The sequence below is a fragment of the Cervus elaphus genome, chromosome 10 (genome assembly GCF_910594005.1).
Source record: "Cervus elaphus chromosome 10, mCerEla1.1, whole genome shotgun sequence".
Classification (NCBI taxonomy): Eukaryota; Metazoa; Chordata; class Mammalia; order Artiodactyla; family Cervidae; genus Cervus; species Cervus elaphus.
Window position 1 is genome coordinate 50155404 of NC_057824.1, and position 23312 is coordinate 50178715.

At 40.8% G+C, this 23312-nt stretch overlaps 1 protein-coding gene across 1 annotated transcript in view; it reads right to left on the reverse strand.

The window, feature by feature from the left end:
- Nucleotides 1-2951: 2951 nt before the first annotated feature.
- Nucleotides 2952-23312, reverse strand: part of LOC122701843 (cytochrome P450 3A28) — a 28293-nt gene continuing 7932 nt past the window's right edge. The window contains exons 5-13 of the mRNA XM_043915227.1: nucleotides 20905-21018; nucleotides 20365-20453; nucleotides 18915-19063; nucleotides 15472-15599; nucleotides 14391-14457; nucleotides 10491-10651; nucleotides 7201-7427; nucleotides 4805-4967; nucleotides 2952-3495 (exon numbers count right to left, since the gene is read on the reverse strand). Coding sequence (XP_043771162.1) covers nucleotides 3400-3495; nucleotides 4805-4967; nucleotides 7201-7427; nucleotides 10491-10651; nucleotides 14391-14457; nucleotides 15472-15599; nucleotides 18915-19063; nucleotides 20365-20453; nucleotides 20905-21018 — 1194 coding nt within the window. The 3' untranslated portion in view covers nucleotides 2952-3399. The remainder of the gene's footprint in view (nucleotides 3496-4804; nucleotides 4968-7200; nucleotides 7428-10490; nucleotides 10652-14390; nucleotides 14458-15471; nucleotides 15600-18914; nucleotides 19064-20364; nucleotides 20454-20904; nucleotides 21019-23312) is intronic.

Here is a 23312-nt window from a genome sequence, read left to right on the forward strand (position 1 = left end):
GCTGTGTGTCTCCACACTCCATACTGAGTTACAAATGTTTAGGACATTACTTCCTGGATTCTAATTGGGGTTAGGGGTGTCTGTCCTCCTGTGTGAGTTCAGGGCCCTGAGTGAGACCTCCAGCCCCACTTTCCCCAACCCTGTAGGATGCCAAGGCTCCCTGGGTTGGAATCCATCCCCCACCCTCCACTCTCCTCCTCCTGGCTTGGGGGAACAATTGTTTCTAGAAAGTTCCCAAACTTGAGTCCACTGTTGGCAAGGAAAAGATAAAATCCCAAAGGAACAAACAGGAGTAAGAAGAGCACATTCCCTTCTTACGGACACAGCGTATTTATAAGATTCAGTCAGGACTTCCAGGCAGTTACCAGATCCTTTTTCCTGGGCTGAGTCACTCATTCTCACCCTGAATCACTAGGAGTATTGGATGCTACTTGTTACAGGCCACCCAATCTCTGGATAATCTCCCTGGGCCAAACTAAAGCTTATTCACCTGGGAGTTTGTACATCCTGGGAGATGGGAGGGCCAGTCTATGATGGGGTGTAGAAGGCTGGTTTTGCCTCCAACTGGGATCCACTTTGGATTACAAATATGTCTCAGGCTCCCTGTGGGATTGGGCTCCACAGAAACCACATCTTCAATTCAGCTTTCCTTTCTGCCCCATTCAGGTCCCCACATCCCTTCCCTTGAGACCACTCTCTCAGTATTTGTGCCAGAACCCTGTATCAGGTTCTGCTTTTAAGGAAGCCAACCTAAGACAGTGACTGAGTCTGAGCTAATGAGTGTACAGTGCCATTCAGCTGAGGGTCATAGCGGCGTTGAAATTCAGCCCCAACTCTGTGCTCTAAGCAATGCAAAGACCACATTTACCCAAAGCCACTTGTCCTCATTTGCCCAAAGCCACTGATGAGTCTAGACTCAGTCTTGGACGGTGCTGGGATTTTAAACTCAGGAGCTCCAGCTTCAGAGGCACTCATCTCTCAGTCAGAGTGGTGCTGCCTCCTTAAAATAAAGTAAGATAAAGAAGACTACGGTGAGATGGTGAGGGCTATATGAGCCAAAAGGTGCCCTTGTGACCATCAGCCTCAACAACCACAAACTTACGGAAGAGACTGTTGAAAGATCTGTTTTTCTTATTCATCTCAGAGTAAATGGCCAACTGATAATTCACACCCCTGTATCACCCAGAAACAACAACTTCTCCTATGTGACCACAATACGAACTACAAGTCAGGAGGTTAATTCATCACTACCATCTAACCTCAGAGCCCCCAGATCCCCACCTGCCCAACCACGTCCTTGTAGCAGAAGGACCCAGCTCTTGAGTTATTTGAGGATGTCACCTCTTTGTAGTCTCCTTCATCTGCAACAAGTTCAGTCCACCTCTGGTTTTCATGATGTTGCCTCTTTCAAAGATTCCAAACCAGTTACAAACCAGGAGGAGAATGCTCCCCTGCTTGGATGTGTCTGACTCTTCAGATTTCCTGCCTCCTTGGCAGGATTATCACACGGGTGAAGTAAGTTCTTCTCACTGTCTCCCATCAGGCGAAGCGCCATCAATTTATCCCATTCCTGATGCTGCTCTCTGATCCCTTGATGAAAAGGGTGTCTGACAGATTTCTCTGCTCTGAGGCTCCCCTTTCCCTCTATAATTAGTGGGCATTTGGAGCAGCAGTACTTTGAAGCTTTGAGTTTCCTTATCAAGTTGCAATTTATATATATATATGTATATATATATAAAATACACATATATAATGCATTTATATATATATATAAAATACATACATACATATACATATGTACATACACAGTCCCCTCAACTTGGCTCGCAACACGTCCCCCTCAATGTTTACATTTCCCTGCTTTCTAGCCCAAGATGGTCCATTGTCATCACATACTTTCCCAACCCTGGAATCAGCCATTTCTCTAAGGAGCCCTGGTTCATTTCAGTGGCAAATGATATTTACAATCCAAGGTCTGGGTATAAGGTGTGCTTATTGCTAAGAAGGTGTCTCTAACACGCATTAGGGAAAAGGAGTAGGTATAATGTGTTTTGTAGCTACACAAACATAAACACATACCTATTTGTCTATATCTGTATATATCTGTCATCTATCTATATAGAAATGCATGATTTACCCTGATAATTCAGTTTCAATCACTGACCAACAGGGTTTCTTCTAGTTTCTCCATCTCTGAATCAGTGACTCCTTCTCCGACAGTGAGAATGCTGGCCTCCATCATCTTTCATATTTATTACTTGATCAGTCCTCCTTTATGACCCCAGTCCACGATCCATCCCTTTCCACTCACAACGCCCCCTCACCCTATGGGCCACCCCCACAAGTGAGTATTTTGGGTTTCCTCACCCGTGCCTGGCTGCCATCCCTGTGGACACCCTTCCCTCCTTTCTTGGTCTCTGACTTGGAGCCGCTGTGCCGCCTCCTCTGGCCCCACCCTGACGTGTAAGGCTCCCACACTCTGTGGCCCACCTACTGGTTTAGGACTGTATTGTCCAGGAAGAGACGGCAGGCAGGGGAAGGCGAGGGGAGGGAAGGGGAAGGAAAGGGAAAGGAGGGGCTGTGTGCAGCTTTTGACACCAACTGAAAATGACCAGTGCTTGTAGCCTTTCTCCCCAATCAATCATCTTTTATTCCATGTTTACTGTGTTAAGACGGCTGGGAGTTGAGGGTGGAATACAAAGAGGTATGGAAAATATGTGCTCCAAAAAAAAGGTAGATTTAAACTAAAAGGGTAGATTTAAAAGGTAGAATTCTAAACACTGGGCAAAGTCATAGTCAGTTAACTCTTACCTATTTAATATGTTAAGATGGAGTTTTGAAAATGGCCCCACCCACCAGCAATTGTGATAGTCAAAAAGTATTTGGTCACTGCATCCCTAGACTGAGTTGTACTCTTCCACCCTAATGTGCACAAAGGCATTAGGCGATACTCTTGTAAACAGATGTTTATTGTCTTGCCCAATATAATGTTTTATTTAGCATATTCAAAATATAATTTGTGAGATAAATATCATTTTAGTCACCATTTTAATTCTTGTTTTCATTAAAGTCTGTCAATAAGATTGTTGAGAAATCTTCATTCTGATCAGTGCTCAGGAGGAGTAGATAGTACTAACTGGGGTGGATGGAGAGTGTCCTATGAGAACCTGTGAAGCTGAGTATCTGGCACTTACTAGTTACCTCCTTTGTATGACACGTAATATATAATAATCCAGGTAGGCAGTGAGAAAGCTAAATGATTATGCAGAATCCCTACTCACCATCAAGTACAGTAGGTGAAGGCCATCTTCATTTATTGGTTTTATCAAAGTAGATCATGTCTCTGGTGTTGTGAGATGCAGCTTCCTTCAAAATCAGAGTGAAAATCCTTAGAGAAAGTCAGGCTCCACTTGTGGTCCCATCTCTAGGCACAACCTTTAGAATAACAGGTTGTTCTGGCTGCGTAAGTCCTTGAGTGTATAATTTCAGGGGGATCTGCAACAGTTAAACAAGCACATGAGAACCGATTAATGAAGCCCTGCTAACAACAACAAAAAAAGCAAAGTAGACAAGATACTGCTTTATAAATGTCAGACATGACTTAATGACAAAAACAACAACAACAAAGCTTCTTTTAGCATGATATATATTGGATTTTTTTAAACTACCAGTTCAATATGTTTAGTAGATACAAGGGCAGATAAGGGGACAGCCAGGCTGTCTATATTTCCTTCAATGAATTTTAATAGTTTACGTCTTTGAGAGAGTTGGTTTATTTAACATATTTATAAAACATGTGGGAAGAAAGTTGCTCACAGTACTCCCTTATCATGTCCTATCAGACTTTAGCTTCCACTTTTATTGAGATATAATTGATTTATAGCAGTGCATATATTTAAGGTATACAGCATAATGACTTATTTATATAGGTCATAAAATTATTACCACGGTAGGTTTTGTTAACACTCATCATCTCATACAGAAAGAAAAGAAAAAGAAATAAATGCTGTTTCCCCTGTGAGAGAAGTCTTAGGATGCACTCACTCACATCACACAGAAGTGGTAACAGCAGTCACCGTGCTTTGCATGACAGCCCCAGTACTCATTTATAACTGAAAGTTTGCACCTTTTGACCACCTTTGTCCAATCTTGCCTGCTTATCTTTGATTCTTTATATTTATTCTGAGCTGTGTCAAGAGGGATAGTGATAACATTCATCCCTCATTCATTCCACAAAATACCTATTTGAGCACCTATTCTGTACCAGGCTTGATACAAAGTCAAGTTGGCCTGTGTTCTTTATTGATTTAAATTTTAAGTAAAAAATACCGAGTATTTAAAATGTACCAGATTCTTAGGCATTATGGCAAAATTTCTCCATCAGTTTTACTATACAAGCAGTGGCTGAGACCCGCTGTCAGAAGAGCCTAAGTTCTGGTGGGGAAGAGCATCACTGAAAAGTCATGATGAAAAGTTGCTGCTCTCGTGACTGTGCACACACTTCCTTCCAGTGAATTTGAAGCCAAATTTAAAATCTTTCTTCCATTCAGTGCATGGTGTGCAGTCCTGCCATACTAACTGCATTGACTCCAGACGACATTTATAGTTGGGTCTTTATGAAGCAGCTGATTTAGCCCTTCAGGGGTGATTGACAGTTAAAGGTTTCAGGTGACTCCGAACAGATTCTCTGGCTGATAGAATAAGTTATCCTTTGAATTGATAACTTGCCTAGGTATATAGAGATCCATCAGTTAAAAAACAACTCCCAATAAAACATTATTAATGCAGAAAGTGAACTGCTGACCTGTGTTTCTTTACAAGGTTTGAAGGAGAAGTTCTGAAGCATTCTGACGAGAGCGAGTTTTATGTTCATGAAAGCAAACCTCATGCCAATGCAGTTTCTGGGTCCAGTTCCAAAAGGCAGGTAGACGTAAGGATTTATGCTGTCCTTGTTCTTCTTACTGAACCTGGATCCACAACAGTAGATGAAACAAGTGAATGAAACAGAAAAACCAGAAGAGCTGCAGGTCTGAGGTTCTAACTTAACTCTTGGACCAGTAGCATAAGGAGATTTCTGTGGGCTGGTGACTGATTACTGCTGTGGTGAGAAAGATAAGTTCCACTCCCTGGACCCTACAGAAGCTTTCACTCTTGCTGAGTTGAGGTAATGGTTATTTAAAGAAAATGTATCCTTAAACTCTAAATTTACGTTCAGACTGGTGACATGCTCACTCTCTGAAAGGCAGTTAGGAAATGAATCTGATTGAAGGAAACATGGGTTCCCATCTCCAAGCACACTTACGTCACTCATGTGCTCATGGGGGAAGGAAGCAGGAGAAACATCTCTGAGTATTTAAATTGTTATATTTCAATTGCTTTCCCTCTTTTCCCTTCCAGTCGCCATGTGTCATTAACTCTCTACCTCTCTCTGCCACACACAAAATGCTTAGGTCAGTAGAATTATGTCAGCATGTGATGCCAGGCTACTCTAGATAATCACTGATTTCTTTGTCTATCTGTTCCACTAGCCTATAAGTTCCTTGATGGTTAGATCTCAGTTTTATACAAATTTGACTCCTCAATATTTGAATATGTCAAGGAAAAATGTATATTTGGGGAAAGTGATAATAGCATTGTGGTTACATGTATTTAAAAGAGTCCTTATTTTGCAAAACATTATGTAATATTTACCAACAATGTGATAAAAAAATATGGAAAAAAAATAAATAAAAAAAAAATAAAAAAAAATATGGAGATAGAAGGGCAGTAGTGTCACGTGAATGATGCAGACATGCGTTGATGCTTCTTAAGCAGGGAATAGACACATGCAGATATACATTGTACAACAGAAACTAACACAACTAGCAATATACTGCAATAAAAATGTATTTCATAGGCTTGAGTCTACAGAATATACTTGTATATGTGTCAGTATATATCCATACTTGTGTATGTTTTAAAAATTCTCCATAACAGGCCTTTGTAAATATTTGGTTTCTCACTCCGTGGCCTGTCCCCGACATAAGCAGGTAAGCACTAAATCTCTGCTTGATGGCTAAATGAATGAAAGGGAAGTACAGTGAGTGGTCTCTGGTTTTAGGTTCCTGATGCTGCAGGAGGGGGAGCTGCTGAGTTTGAGGGAGAAACAGTTTCCCTGGTCCAGAACAGAGGACTTGGTGGACTCTGACTCTTCTGTCAACAAGTACTGTGTGTCAACCACCACTATGGTAGAACTTGGACATCAGGGCAAACAAGACAGCCTTCGGTCATCAGGATGAAATGAAATGACAACCCACAGTCAGGGTGAAATGAAAGTCCAGATCCCAGCCAGTGCCCGAAAAGTTCATTCCAAACCTCGATCCCTCACACTAAATTGGAGAGCATCAACTCTATCCGGAGTTCAAGCTGTGCCCAAACCAGACCTTTGCTCCTAATTCCTGAAAAGGGTACTCAACTGTTCTCCAAGGAGGAAGTCTAGACGTCTAGAGAACAGAGGACTTCTCTTTGGAAAGTCACCGAAAACTGAGACAGAAGGGAGCTGGCCCAGGTCTGCAGCCACAGACAGAGCCAGGGCCCCTGGGTGCTCCTCCATCCTCAGTGAGGCTGCTTGAACCACGGGGATGAGACCTCTGGTCCCCAGCCTGCACTCCCACAATAATAAGAGGAAACAGCAGCCAGTGTTTAAAAACAAGGAACGTGGGAACATGTGTGAATTCGAAGAGCTAGCAGAGAATAGAGAGAAAGGCTTAAAGGAAATAAAAAGCCTATACACCTGAAGTAAGACAGTAGTAAGGTAACTTATGGAATATGCATACAAACATATGTACATAGAATATTGTTTATAGTTTATTGTTAAATAAATTAATCAGTTTAGAACTAAATAATATATAAGAATACCACCCAAAGTTTCAAAAATCTATATATGCATAGAAAACTGTCCACAAGGACACACATTATTAATGAGGCCTATCTTAGTGTATTAGGAATAAAGACAGCTAATAATTTTCTTTTTTCTAATCTAGTTTGAATAATTCAACTCAAACAATGAACACAGTTAAAGAGAAAAATCTTTTAAACAATAAAAAGATATACAAGTAAATGATTGCATGGTCACCCATTCGACACCTACAAGAAGAGTTGTCAGAACACGCAAGCACCAAAAGGGATGAGGGTGGGTGTCTCTTCTCCAGGGTCTTGTACCTTTCAGGACGGAACTCCTCAGGCTCTGGCCAGAGTTCTGGGTTGTTGTGAAGAACGAAGAGCGGCACCAGCACTGTTGTCCCTTTGGGAATGGACACCCCATGGATTTCCACATCCTTCTTACAGACCCTCTCCAGTCTCCCAGCAATTGGAAACATTCTCAGAGTTTCATTCACCACCATGTCAAGATATTCCATCTGTACCAGGGCATCGTAGGTGGGAGGGGCCTCGGAAAAGAAAAACAGATTTTGATAAATTAAGATTTTGAATCAACCTTCAACTCCATCAATGTAGTCCTATTGAAATGTTAGGTGCTCCAGGGAATAATTTGAATCGGTCAAGGACCCTAGCATTTATGGACATTTTAGTATCTATCATGTCCTTTGAGCTCTCAAGGGCCCATTGAGATGTAGAATAGTGATGACTTGGGAGATACTGGGACAGTGCCCTAACCAGGGCTTGAAATCCTGCACATTATCATGCAGTGTATTTCTTTCTCAGGAGAACAAATGTGAGCAATAGACTAAAACCCTTATTCTTAAGTGAAATAGGCCAAAATCACTGTTTCTTTTTGAAAGTGAGGCCACACGTAAGTACCAAGTGAAGAGAATGTATAAAAGAGCAAATCCCCTATTCAACATGAAGGCTCTCAGTTGAAGGCTCCTGATTGCTCATTCTTTTCATTATAGGTATACAGTTTGGAAATACTACATTAAATGAAAACTCTGTAAATAATTTGGGGAGAAATGAATTCCTTTCTAAACCAAACCCACAAATGAAGAGTAGGACAGAGTGTTACCAGCAACACAGTTTCAGTTCTAGAGGAAGTTACAAGAGAATCAGAACCCTCAATTCCACCCTCTGTTGCTGGAAGAGTCCTCTACTGTCCCTTCAGGTGTGACCAGAAGGTTTGAAGGTCTAAACAAGCCACTCCAGCTCCAGGGGCCAGCTCTCCTCATACCACAAAGAACTCCAGTTTTTTCAGATATCTGCAGAAACCTAAGATCATGGCATCCGGTCCCATCACTTCATGGCAAATAGATGGGGAAACAGTGGCTGACTTTATGTTTTTGGGCAGATAGTGATTGAAGCCATGAAATTAAAAGATGTTGACTCATTGGAAGGAAAGTTATGACCAACCTAGACAGCATATTAAAAAGCAGAGACATTACTTTGTCAACAAAGGTCCGTCTAGCCAAGGCTATGGTTTTTCCAGTAGTCATGCATAGATGTGAGAGTTGGACTATAAAGAAAGCTGAGTGCCGAAGACTTGATGCTTTTGAACTGTGGTGTTGGGGAAGCTCTTGAGAGTCCCTTGGACTGCAAGGAGATCCAACCAGTCCATACTAAAGGAGATCAGTCCTGGGTGTTCATTGGAAGGACTGATGTTGAAGCTGAAACTCCAATACTTTGGCTACCTGATGCGAAGAGCTGACTTATTTGAAAAGACCCTGATGCTGGGAAAGATTGAGGGTGGGAGGAGAAGGGGACAACAGAGGATGAGATGGTTGGATGGCATCACTGACTCAATGGACATGAGTTTGAGTAAACTCTGGGAGTTGGTGATGGACAGGGAGGCCTGGCGTGCTGCAGTTCATGGGGTCACAAAGAGTTGGACACGATTGAGTGGCTGAACTGAACTAAGACTAGTGAGGGTGGTATGTGGCTGTCACATGGGGTTATATTTAAGGGGCAACATTGTGGAGGATAAGAGTGGCTCAGGAGCCAACACCCTGGATCACAGCTTGACTTGATCACCACCAGGTACACGACTAGTGTCTGGAAGTATTTCATCTCCCTGTAGCTCAGGTTTCTCATATGATACATGGGGACAGAGGGAGCTGACCCTGCAGAGGTTTGTGTGGCAGAGACACTCACTGCTCACCCAACATCCATGTAGGCCCCATATTTCCCAGCCCATCTGAAGTTATGGGAAACCAGCTTTGCCAATGGGCTGTGAACTGAGCTGGTTATGTCAGTTTAGAGACAAAATATTTGAAAAGTCAGTGAGTAACTCTCAGGTTCTCATTCCCCAGATAAAAAGAATGTTTCAGATAAGGCAGTTATAAGAAAGTGGAGCCTCAGCCTGAATCCGCACGGGACTCTGTGGAGCAGAATCTTGTACTCATTCTTCCACTAACAACCCATGTTGGATGTGTAGATGTGGGTTAGAAGTAAACCTTTGCTATGAGAGCCCCTGAGGTTTTTAGGCTAATCTGTTACTGAGGCATAACCTAGACTCTCCTGACTGAGACTGAATTTTATGAAGGTTAGATTCATTCATCAGTGGAAAGTGCTTAGATAGACATAGATAGTGAGAAGTAAATATTAGCCAATAGTGGTGTTGTTATTAAAAGTATTATTATAAAAAGAGGAGAACACAGTGCTTTAACTACTCTCTGTCTCTTAGTGACTTTTTCATCTTATTGCACCAAAATAATCCCAAAATAAGATTTACCAGAGAAAACACATCACCTGTAATTTAGGTAGGTGCTACGATCTATCCTTATCTTGCATCTAACTCTGTGATACCCTCCCGTTCTCATTCAGGTTGCGTAGGTGGCTCACCTTGAATCAGTGGAAAGCTGGCTAGTGCGGTGTTAGCAGCCTATGTGAAAGTCACCCATAAGATTGGGCTTCTTGACACCTACCATTGCCCTGAGCTGCCGACATGTGGAACATGAGACATGTGTAGAATATGTGTGGAGCTGAGTCAGCCCAGCTAGTCAGCCGTGGCCAGCCTAGATCAGGCAACACTCAGACCACAGCAAGTCCAGCCATCATGGTAAAGAATCTGCCTGCCATGCAGGAGCCACAGGAGACACAGGATCAATCCCTGAGTCAGGAAGATCTGGAGGAGGGCATGGCAACCTACTCCAGTATTCTTGCCTGGAGAATCCCATGGAGAGAGGAGCCTGGTGGCCCACAGTCCACAGGGTGGCAAAGAGTCGGACATGACTGAAGCGACTTAGCCCGAAGCACGCATTCATGCAGACACTACAGCAGCAGACGTTTACTGTTAGATTCCACCAAGATTCTGTGATTTTTCACATGGCATACAGCAATATGTGATATGCCAACACCATCATTTTTTCCACAGTACCTACATTCCCGTGTGTGCAGTGCATTATCTATGTTTCCCCTTTGTTTTGTACACCTAGATCCTTCTTAAATAGCACAGGTAAAAGATTTGAGGATTATGCTTTCTGCAAATATGTTCAAGAAGCAGCAAGAAGGCATTCTTGCTAAGGCTTCACCTTCCTCCTCTCTCTCCGGGTATCATCACTCACCTTATTGGGGAAAGTTGCATCAATTTCCTCCTGCAGTTTCTGCTGGACATCAGGGTGAGTGGTCAATTCATATATAATGAAGGAAAGAGTACTGCTAGTGGTCTCATAGCCACCAAAAATAAAGATAATACTTTGGGCCACGAGTTCTATGTCAGACAGAGCTAAAAGGAGACAAGAGACATTTTATATTATATAAAACACATCAATATAAAACATCACAGTTTAGATGATGAGAAATCAAATGAAACCGCCAAATCCCTGTGGGGAAAATATAAAAGCAATTAGAGTCAAACTGAGAGTGTTTTGTATTCTCAGTCTTCCAAGGGAGGGGAAATACGTATACCTATGGCTGATTCATGCTGTTGTATGGCAGAACCCAACAATATTGTAAAGCAATTATTCTCTAATTAAAAATAAGTAAATACATAAAAAAACAAGAAAAAAGCAGAAATTGTTTTAATCCAGTTTTATCACTGTCCATAATTTCTGCAGATGGTAACTGGAGCCATGAAATTAAAAGACACTTGTTCCTTGGCAGAAAACCTATGACAAACTTAGACAGCATATTAACAACAGAGATATCACTTTGTCGACAAAGGTCCATATAGTCAAAGCTTGGTTTTTCCAGTAGTCATGTGTGGATGTGAGAGTTGGATGTGACTGTAAAGAAAGCTAAATGCCAAAGAATTGATGCTTTTGAACTGTGGTGTTGGAGAAGACTCTTGAGAGTCCCTTGGACTGCAAGGAGATCAAATCAGTCAATCCTAAATGAAATCAGTGCTGAATATTCATTGGAAGGACTGATGCTGATGCTGAAGCTCCAATACTTTGGCCACCTAATGCAAAGAACTGACTTACTGGAAAAGACCCTGATCCTGGGAAAGATTGAAGCCAGGAGGAGAAGGGGACGGCAGAGGATGAAATGGGTGGATGGCATCACTGACTCAGTGGACATGAGTTTGAGAAAACTCTGGAAGTTGGTGATGGACAGGGAAGCCTGGCACGCTGCAGTTGATGGGGTTGCAAAGAGTCGGACACGACTGAGCGACTGCACTGGACTAATACTATTCTTGGCTCCCTGATCTTGACTGTGCTGCCTCCCCAGCAAAACAGTTCGATAATTTTAAGAGACAGCATTTTTGTCTAACAAACATGGTGTAATCAGTATGTCCCTTGGAGAAAGCTTAAAGCATTTTAAGTCTAAGTAATACGGGGCCATATTCTCTTTCAGAATAATTTAAATTACTCTAGTTAAAGTATAACTTGATTCTTTGATAGATTGTACAAGGGTAAGGCCACATTACGGGAGAAATTAAATGATCTTTTATCTAACCATGCTTGTAGGAACGTAAGAGAACAATAGAAGGCTCTTCCTACTCAAAGTGTGCTCGTGGATCAGCAGCATCACCAACATCTGGGAACTTATTAGAATATCAGAGACTCAATTCCAAGCTAGAACAATGGAATCAGAGTCTGACCTTTCATAAGATGTGGTGATTCATGTGTAATACTTGGGCTAAGAAGCAGGGATTATGCAATTGACAGGCATCAGGCAACAGAAGACCTGAGGCACATGTCTTCTCTGGATGATCTCAGATAGGCACAGAGACTGACTAAAAGCTAGAGTTGTGAGCGAGCCTAGTCTAATCAATGGCATTAAAATACCAGAAGGAAGGATGTGTCTGTGGAAGGACATTGTTCAGTAGCACCATAGAAAAATGAGTTCCAGGGAGTGGAATTACCAATGCTGATTCAGTCCTGGCCTGAAGGTCATCTTCCTCAGCATATGCCCACTGTTTACTCTCCTTTATGCTCAGCAAAAAAAAAAAAACCCTTGTAATTTTAAACAGGTCTCTTCAATTTCTCCTGAGAGACTGAGCATGGCCAGTCTCTCAGCTATTTGATGGGACTGAAGTAGGACCTTTGTTACTTAGAGCACTCAAGTCAACGTGGTACCTGCCCCAGCCAAGCGATTCACAATAAAAACAATACAGAATGAGTGGAAGAGAGATCTACAAGATTCTGATTTCCCCATGATGATTTCTGTGATTCTACTGTGGGTAAATTCAACTATCAAATTCTTTCCCCCAGTGAGCATAAACCCCATGATACTCAAAAAAGCTTAAAGCTGTACTAATATGTGGCTATTTAAATTTTAATCAAAATTAAATACTATACTTAAATGGCACTAACTACATGTTAACTGCTTATTAGCCACATATGTCAGGTGGTTACTATATTGAACAATGTGGACACAGAATACTCCTTCATCTCAGAAAGATGTATTGGACCATGTACTTACATATCTAGATAGATATTATAGATTGAAGTAGATTTAAACACAGTTTTAGACATATTTGTAGTGGTGTGCTGGTGTCAGATCATTCTTGCTCCAGAACAAATTTTTTAAAATTCAAGAATTTTGTGACATGGTTGTCAGACGATTGGTAGCTTAAAATTAAACACGTGGGAGTAACCTTGTCATGGAATAAACTAGTCATCAGGGCTTTCTTGTTGGAAAGAGAGAATTTGTGTACACCACTTATTATGGGTAGATATGGAAATACTTACATTTACTGTCTTGTATAAATATATTTTATGTTCTTAGCTTTGTCCACTGGAAAGATCTAGAAGCAAAGAAACCCTAGAGGCAATGAGCATTCCTAAGATCCTAGATTGGGATTTCTAAATACCATTTCTTAATAAAGGGAACCTGAGCGCCTTTAAAAAAAACAGCTGATTCCAGGGCTACCCAGGGGTAAGAGAAATCTGGATTGTCTTACACCAGAAAGTGAGGAAGTTCTTAGAAAAAGATAGTTTAAAGGACAGTGGAAACTCTGTATGTGCTAATGGTGCATCCTTACACATTTGTCAAAACCCATGGAATGTATAACACTAAGAATGAACCCTAAGGTCAACTATACACTTTGGATGATAATGATGTATTAACGTAGGTTCATTGATTGTAACAAATGCACCACTCTGGTGTGGTCTTTTGATAGTAGGGGGAAGATTGTGTGTAGTTGGGCCAGGATGTATATTGGAAATCTCTATACTTAGCACTCATTTTTCTTATAAAATAACTATTCTAAAAATAGTCCATTAAAAAAAAAGATTTAAAGTGAAGAAAGGAGAAAAGAAAAAAGAATATAAGATCTACTTGAAAAAGCTCCAGTGGACAAACCAGAAAAAATTTGAGAATCAAAATGAAAAGTGATGTAAGAGAGTACATGAGATCATGCTATATAAATATAAATGAACAAGTAAGCCAACAAGAGAGAATGGAGAGCTTCCCAACAAAAGAACGTCAACATCGTAAATGTTGTACATTTACGTGGAACATCGTAAATACAGAAGAATGATGGGATCAGAAAGTCATCATGTTATAACCATCATGGTAATGATGGTTTTAGTCAGAAACCATCCATGAATGATAAAATAAGTAGGTGACAATTTGAAGAGAAACAGTGTATTCCCAGTCTCAAAGGCTTCTGTCACAAAGAAGGGAAAAAATAATCTCTAGAGTAGAGTAAACTCGTAAACACAACCTTAACCAAGAGTTCCAAGTTAAGGTCACCAACAGTGGGGCAATGTGGATCTGGAGGAGCCTGAGAATTTATATTAGAACAAAGCTCCCCAGAGGTTCAGGTGTAGGTGATCCACTGACCATGATTCACTTCTGGGCATGACATCCTTGTTATACTTGGCCCTTTTGAGCTCTGAACAAAGTTGTGCCTGAAAACTTCCAGGAAGTACCACAGCCTACTCTTTCTGCACAAGTGTCTTTCTTCAATTTGGCAGAAATTCTCACATGCCTGGAGAACTTCCCGCACATTTTGAGAACCGCACGCTACCCATGCGTCTTCCCACAGTGGCCCCTGTGAAGCTCTTCGCAGTTACCTTTATGGGTGTCAATTTCTTTGGAATTCTGAGAGTTAATCATTAGCTGAAGTAAATCCACTCGATTCTGGAAAGAGAAAGAGAAATCAATTTTAGAAATTACTTGTGAAGATAGAAATAAATCAGGAGTGTATATTTAACTTCTTTCCTGAGAATATGGCCCCTTAAAGAGCAAGAGTCTAACTAATATTGCCTGAGTCCTCAGTGAACAAAACCACCCACCTACAAATCTTAGAGACCATGATGCTTCCCTGAGAGAAACCCAGCCATCACTTCCAACTGCTTTTTTGTCTTCACTCTCTCTGATCTTTGGTTTCTTTGACTTTTGAAACAGTTTCTTAACCAGATCTGCTCTCTCCTGTCACACCTGTTTGCTCAGGAATAGGTCCATGACTTCAATCCTTTTATCCCCTTCAACTTTAACTCTTAATGAATGGACACACAGATTAACTCCCTCACATTGCATAGGTCACTAGCAGATTTTGCAGAAGCATCTACAAAGTCTTGACCCTCGCAGGACTCTACACATTCTTCAGCGACATCCTGGGTAACCAGCCCATCTCTCCTAATCTGTGGACAACCTTGCACTGGCCTCATGGCCTCATGAAGGCCAAACGGGGTTAATGCACTTGTGGCTTCATTGGCCAGAGAAGACTTCTGCTCACTTCAGACTATGACAGGGCTCAACTTTTTAAAAGACTACAATGCATCAGGCATCTGATAGAGTCTCTCATCAGACAACCTATAAAATATGAGACTTGGCATTGAAGTAACTCTTTACCAAGCTAATATGTGGTGAAATATCAGTAAAATTATCTTTAATCAGTAACCTTTATCCCTCATATACTAATTAGCATGCTTTTCACTGTATTTAAACTGCTCTCCTGGCTCATAATCTTATTTTCTTCCCCATCCTTTTCCTCTTCCATTGCCCCCCCACATTTTAGAACCATCCTATTCTATACTCTATAGTTTTTCTACCTATCTTTCAAAAATGCAAAGATGTATACAAATCATATGTATACAGCTCAATAAATTATCAAAAAGTGAACACCCGCTCGTCACTGCCACTGGACTTTACCGTTTGTTTATCTGTGAGGCGACTTTCTTTAATCTTCTTTACAGATTTTGTGAAAAAGTCCACAGTACTTTTCGGAAACAGAGTAATGTTTAATATTTCAAAAACTGGGTTGAGGAATGGAAATAATACTGCAGGGAAAAAGATAAAAGGAAGCTTGGTGAAAATGCAAATTTTACTTTGCATTTAGCAAATATAGTTTACCTTTAGCAAATATAATTTGCTCTACCAGTCAAAAGAGTAAAACCACCAGGATACTCAATCATGACTCATTGCCTCTAGACCTTTGCTCAGACTTCCAAGTCAAGGACTGATCAAGGCCAAGTCCACATCTAGGGACCATCACTATAGCAGTGAGATCAGTGGTTCCCTCTGCATCTCTGGACTGACCAAAGGACAGGATTACATTCTGGCACCTCATGGCCTCTAATTCTTGGACTAGCATCTCTTTGGATAAACCAGACCAAAATCTGTTACTTCAGTGAATTGTGCAGTTTAAAAAAAATAGTCATGATCAAAATAATACAGTGTGTGTCTTTCTACCACAATGGAATAGAATTAGAAATCAATAATAGAAAGACAATTAAGAGATATACAAATACATGGAAATTAAATAACACACTCCTAAATAACCAATGGATTGTAGAAGACATAAAAAGAGCAATCAAAAATTACTTTTAAATGACTACAAATGAAGACACACTATATCAAATCTAATGGGATGTAGCAAAAGCAGTGTTCAGGGAGATATTTGTAGCTGTATGTTTAGATATTAAAAGAACAAAGATCCTAAATCAAGAACCTAAATTTCCACCTTCACACTCTGAAAGGAGAAGCACAAACAAAACTTAAAGTAAGTAGAAGGCAGAAAATGGTAAAGAGAAGTGAAGAAACTATAATGAATAGAAGATTAAAAAACAGTGGATAAAATCAGTGAAACCAAAAGTTGATGCTTTGAAAGATTTTTTTAGCTACATTGGCCAAGAAAAAAGAGAAAATACTCAAATGGCTAGCACTGAAAATAAAAGAAGAGAGATTACAAATGACATTTTAAAAAGTACAGGGACTATAAAGAAATCTTTGTGTACTCAGTATTGTATAATAGCCTATATTGGAGAAGAACTTGGAAAAGAATATGTGTTTGTATGTACATAGCTGAATTACTTGGCTGTACATTTGAAACTAATGCAACATTGTAAATCAACTTTACTTCAATAAAAAAGTAATCTAGGAACAACAGTATGACAATAAATTAGATCATTTAGATAAAATGGACAGATTCTCAGAAAGACACAAACTGCAGAAAGTGATCCAAAAAGAAACAGACAGTCTGATATACCTATTAAAATGTACAAAGTTTGAGTTAGTTATCAAGAAACAGCCCACAGCTTGGCGAAGAAAAGTTCAGGTAGAGGTGGTTTCATTGGTGAATACTACCAAATATTTAGAGGATTAGCCCCATTTTTAAACAAACTCTTCCGAAAAATAGAAGACATTGGAGCACTTTCAAAGTGTATGAGTTTGATACTAAAACCAGACAAAAATAGCACAAGGAGGTACAGACCAACATACTTTATCCCATGGATGCACAAATCTTCAACAAAATACTAGGAAACTGAATCTAGCAACACATAAAAAGTGATACACACCATGACCAAGTGGGGTTTATCCCAGGAATGCCAAGTTGCATAATAAACCATAAAAGGAATTAAAAAAACAATGCGATCATCTAACAGACGCATAAAAAGTATGTGACAAAACCAAACACCCCCTTGTGATAAAAATACTCAACAAACTGGAACAGAAGGGAATTTCCTCAACTTGTTGAGAGTCGTCTACGAAAAACTAAGCAAACACCATACTTAACAGTGAATGACCCAAATGTTCATCAGCTGATGAATGGGTAAACAAAATGCAGAATGTCCATATAATGAAATACTATTTAGCATGCAAAGAAATGAAGTACTGATAGGTGCTACAATTTAGATTACTCATGATAAATGAAAGAAGTCAGCCACAAAAGACCACATATTATATGATTCCATCATCTCTAGTGTCTAAAATAAGCAAATTTGAAGTGACAGAACATAGATTGAGAAAGTGAAAGTCGCTCAGTTGTGTCCGACCCTTTGCAGCCCCATGGATTGTCCATGGAATTGTCCAGGCCAGATTACTGGAGTAGGTAGCTGTTCCCTTCTCCAGAGGATCTTCCCAACCCAGGGATTGAACAGGTCTCCCGCATTGCAGGCAGATTCTTCACCAGCTGAGCCATCAGGGAAGCCCAAGGGATTGCTTGAAGCTAAAGGGGAGTGGAAGGTGATAGGTACAGGGCTTGAGAGTTGACAAAAATGGACAGTAGTGATGGTTGTACATATATCTCTGAGAGGACTGAAAACCTTTCTTTTAACTGTGTCGTGTTATAGTTGAGATACAGCACTGTATTAATTTGGGCACAGCATAATGACTAATGACTTAACAAACATGTATTTTAAAATTAACCCCATAAATTTAGTTAACATTCCTCACCTGATATAGTTACAATTTTTTTCCCCCTTGTGATGAGAACCTTTAGGATCTACTTTCTTAGTAAATCCCAAATATAGTAAATCACAGTAGTGTTAAGTATACTCACATTGTACATTATACTGCCAGTACTTTTATGTTGTTGCTGAAAAATTGCATCTTTTGAATACCTTTATCCGATTTCCCACCAATCCAAGCCACTCCTCTCCCAACAAAAACATCTGATCTTGCTTTTATATGAGTTTGGCTTTCTTCTTCTTGTTTTTTAGTTTTGGATTTTTAAAATTAATTTATTTAACAAATGTTGGCTGACTGGGCTTCTGCTGCAGCCGTGGGCTCAGTTTTCTCTCTGGCATGTGGGACCTTAGTTCCCCGACCAGCGATTGAACTCGTTACCTGCACTTGAAGCAGATCCTTCACCACTGGACTACCAGGGAAGACCCAGGTTTCTGTTTTTTTTTTTTTTTATTTAATTCTATATAAGTATTCACCTTTCTCTGTTTGACTTATTTCACATACCATAATACCCTCAAGGTCCTTCCACCTTGTTGCAAATGGCAGGATTTTCTTCCTCTCCTGGTTGAATAATATTCAATTCTGTGAATACACACACACACACACACACACACACACACACACACACACAGATATAATATTCAATTGTGTATGCTGAATGTTCTATATAACTTCCATGTCCATTTCATTTGTTGATGGATAAGTAGGATGTAAAAATGAATGAATTATACATTTCACACTGGTGTATTATGTGGTATGTGAATTGCATCTTATTACACCTATTATTTAAAAAAAGAAAGATGAAGGAAGGATTGAAAGAAGGAAGGGAGGGAGGCAGGAAGGGAGGGAGGCAGGAAAGGAGGGACTAAAGAAGGAATAAAGATTAAGAAATAAAGTAGTTCACATACTTATTGAAAGAATGAGCGGATCGAAGGGTCTAAATTTTAAGAGGTTCTTGCTATATTCCACAAAGGGATCGTGTGGGTTGTTGAGGGAATCAATGTTCACTCCAAATGCTGTGCCAGTAATCACATCCATGCTGTAGGCTCCAAACATGCTTAGTAGAGAGAAAAACATGTTCAGTTAAAATCAACATCTCTTTATCCTTGTCCAACATGTGCAACAGGAAATGCATGTGAAATCTGATGCCCAGGCAGACAGGAAAAGAGCCACACTCTCTCTGAACCACCTGCTGGATCATAGAAGAGTCTCTGCTACTATCACTCACTCCTGAGGTGTATATAACATATGAGTGATGCAGCTGGCCCTATGTTAGGGAGATGGGGACACTAAGGCCCCTACCCCCTGAATTCAGGGATCTTGTCATAGAGAGAAAGACACAATCAGACAGTAAATACAGTAATCTGTTTTGACTATGGACAATAATGAGTGTGTAAGGACTGTGTTTGAGTAAGACAAATTGTGGAATAATCAACGTTTCCTGGGGAGTCAAGAGAGGGGACATTGACCTGGGTCTTGCTTCACCGTAAAACCGGTACTCAGAGCTGATTCCCCTTTAGCACATTACATAACAGCAGTGCCCTGTTCTGAGTTGCCAGGAACATCATCCCTCCTTGTCTTACACTCCTGTTAAGGCTCCTGAAAAACCTGTCTTCCTCAACTCCAGTGGTCTGTGGTTGCCCTGAGGGAAGAGTCATTTCTGTGAACTATAAGAGCTAAAAATGTTCTGAGTTTAACAAAAGTCCTTTCAGATTGACTTAGGGAATCCCATGGCTAACTGATTGTATGTCCTCAGCTTCCCTGGGACAGTCTTCCTTTATATCTGTTATTATAGCATAGTTTTTAAAAAAATCTCAATTTAGACAACAAAAACTATGGTTACTCCACCCATAGCCTGTACAGGGCCTTCTCTCGTTTGAGGATGAAAGAAGAACAAATAGTGATTAAGAATTAATATTTAGTATTTTCTGTTGGAAAAGTGTGAAGAGATTTAAGTTGTTTCAAGTTCAATATTGTAAATTTACTGCCCAATGCACTACCTGACAATATATACCAAGAGCTTTCCTCTGCCACTGTTCCACACCCTCTACACTCAATACTTTGGCACGATAATGTTCTCTTTTCAAAACTATTTATTTTAGTCTTCTGGAATATCCATAAAGTCAAGTTAAGAAGATAAGCTCTTTATGGCTCATGTACACAAAAGACACTTTCTCTCCTGGCTGCCCGATTTTCTTTGATGAAACACCGCTCATTCTGGAGCGGCCCGTTAGGTTTGTAACACGACCTACTTCTGTCTGTTCACTAGATCAACACGCAGCTGGAATTTGACTCCATGGTAGGCAGCAAGAAGTTCTCAGTGGAGCTCAGAGGACCAGCAGCCTCACCCCTACTTACTCTTTCATGTTGACCGGATTGCCTTTCTCTGCTTCCTTCCTCAGGTTCCTCACCAACACATCTCCATACTGGCCAATGATGGGGAACATCTAGACATAAAATATATCATCTCATGAAGTTAAATGTGGAGACTCAAGTCCTAGAAGGACCTGGCTTTCCTAAGCATGGAGTAGTAACTGACATTTTATAAAAATCTTAAAAATGTCTCTCTAGGATGTAAAGATAAAAGACAAACATTAGGAAACTCAAACTCAGCAGACTCCTCTTTGAAAAGAGACTATGATCTCGGTTTCTACTTGTCCTTAGAGTCGTTCCATAAGTTTCTTTTTTAAATTTTTTTTCCATTTATTTTTCTTAGTTGGAGGCTAATTACTTTACAATATTGTAGTGGTTTTTGCCATACATTGACATGAATTAGCCATGGATTTACATGTGTTCCCCATCCCGATCCCCCCTCCCGCTTCCCTCTCCATCCCATCCCTCTGGGTCTTCCCAGTGCACCACCTAAGTTTCTAGTTGAAAGTCCTCTTCTTTTCTTACCTCCTTGAGCTTTCCGCTGGTGAAGGCTGGAGACAGCAACGTCCGTATTCTCTTCCATTGTTCATCCCAAGCCAGAGAGATGGCATTTTTCATAATTCCCATTGGACCAAAAACCTAGAGTCAAAAGCAAAACATATTTACCCTGTATAAGTTTTAGAAGTCTCAACAGTTGTGGAAGATTTCTTAAATAAGGACCAATTATTCAACTAATATTTAGTGACTGTCTACTTAGTAGCAGACCCTATGCTAGATGCTTAGTAAATATTTATCCAAAATATCTAGATTTCTGTGAGTGTGGAGGAGAGACATCCAGCCACTTGATGTGGTTTCCAAATTTCATATTTCAGTATCCTATTAAGTGCAAATGACCCATGTAGTATAGAAAGGGTTTTCCCAAGGGAATAGGCAGGAATAAGACCTAGTTCATCCTCCTGTCTGTGCAGAGTACAAGGGAACTAACTAGTGACAGAGAGCTGATAGCTTTGACAAACGTATGTTTTCTCAGACCAGCTCTTTCTTTACATGTCTACAGCATGTGGATTCAAAACATTTCTTGATATAGGACTTTTTAAAAATAAAAGTGGAATACATAAAAAATAAGAAATCTATTTGCTATTCTGAAGAAATGTTACAATTGTATGAAAATACTTTTTTCTTCTGTTTTCCCCCCAGGAATAGAAGATAAAGGAAAGATATAATTCTGTTTCTCAGCTTGGGACATTGCTTGAGACATTTTTCCATATTCCAAATATTCTGTTTTAAAATTGACACCTCCTACACCCATTCATGATAGAAAGTCACAAACTAGGTAGAGAAGAAAACTTACACAACATGATAAAGAGCATCTACAAAAAGAAAATCCTATAGCTAAAAGCACATTAATGATGAAATCTGGAGTGATATCACCAAGATGGCAGAGGAGACTCCAGTTTCTCTCACCCCACAAATAACAATTAGTGCAAAATAAATGAAAACAGGTCTAAGAGACCTCAGGAGTCCCGAAGCTTCAGCAACATAGCAGTGAAAAAACTTGAGGATAACCCACAAACTGGTAAAGAAAATAGCTTCATTTTGCCTGAGTCATCCTGTCCTCCGGGCCAGACTGCTCAGTGCCCAGAGGAGCCTCTCCAGCCTGAAACAGTTCTCCTTACTGGAAGGAGGACCGCAGGGTGAGTTATTAGTTTCCCTAGCCTTTCAGAACACTGCACAAATGACCTGCTTTGGATTCACCCCACCCAGAGACTAGCAAAGCTGAGACATCCAGAGACAACTAGGAGCAAAGAAAGAAGGGTAGAGGCTGTCAATGTCAACCACACAGCAGGAGTGACTGGGGTTCTCTGTATCCTGCTCTGCAAAACACCCCCAGAACCTTTACTATGAGGAAACCAACTGTCAGCACAGTCACTGAAGACCCCTGAAAATTCTGCTGCTGATCACTCCCCGAGGTTCTACATTAGCAGACTCCAATTGCCTGAGTCCTGTCTCGTCCCTCTGCCCCCAACAGAGCTGCTCCAGACAGTGACGTCCTGAGATCCAGGACCCACACCAACAAGTGAGTAGCTGCTCAGGTGCCTGGAGCCAGTCTTGACTCCTGTCACTGGCCGGCAATCCCACACGTGTGTGTAGCTCGTCCCTGCGGCCACACGAGTGCACACTGACAGCCCAGAACTCAAAGCTGCTTCTGTGCCCCACTTGACCCAGCCCCAGCCACTGACCGCAGTCCTCATGTTGGGCGCGTGCTTGTAATCAGCCCACAAGATGAGCATGCCCCGCAATTCTGGCTACCACTCTGCTTGCCCTGGTCCCTTAACACTGGACTTGGGTGTCCTGCTGAAGACCTCAACCATCCCTAGAGCCAGCTCGGACTCTCCACAGTTATTGGTGTCAAACATCATGTCGTTGGTGGTGTTCTGGACCCAGCTGCCAGAGCCAATCATTTTCGCTTGGAATTGGACCCACCCCACCCCACCCCCGACACTTGGCACCCAATGCCACTAGACTGATGGCTTCAGCACGCTTCAGTGTGTTCCATCACAAGTAAAGTTCTTCCTTATCAAACTTAGTTGATTAAGCCTAGAAAGAGTAACTGCTTCTCCAAAGACATAGACACCAGTGAAATATAAGGGATCACCAAGAATCAAGGAAACACGATACGACCAAAGAAAGATAATAACTGTCCAGTAAGTCATCCCAAAGAAATGAACATCTACAAACTGCCTGAAAAGGAATTTAAAATAATTGTTCTAAAGAAATTCAGAGCCATAGGAAACACAACATGTGTGCTACGTGTGCTAAGTCACTTCAGTCGTGTCTGACTCTTTGAGACCCTATAGACTATAGCCCACCAGGCTCCTCTGTCCATGGGATTCTCTAGGCAAGAATACTGGAGTGGGTTTCCAGGCTCTCCT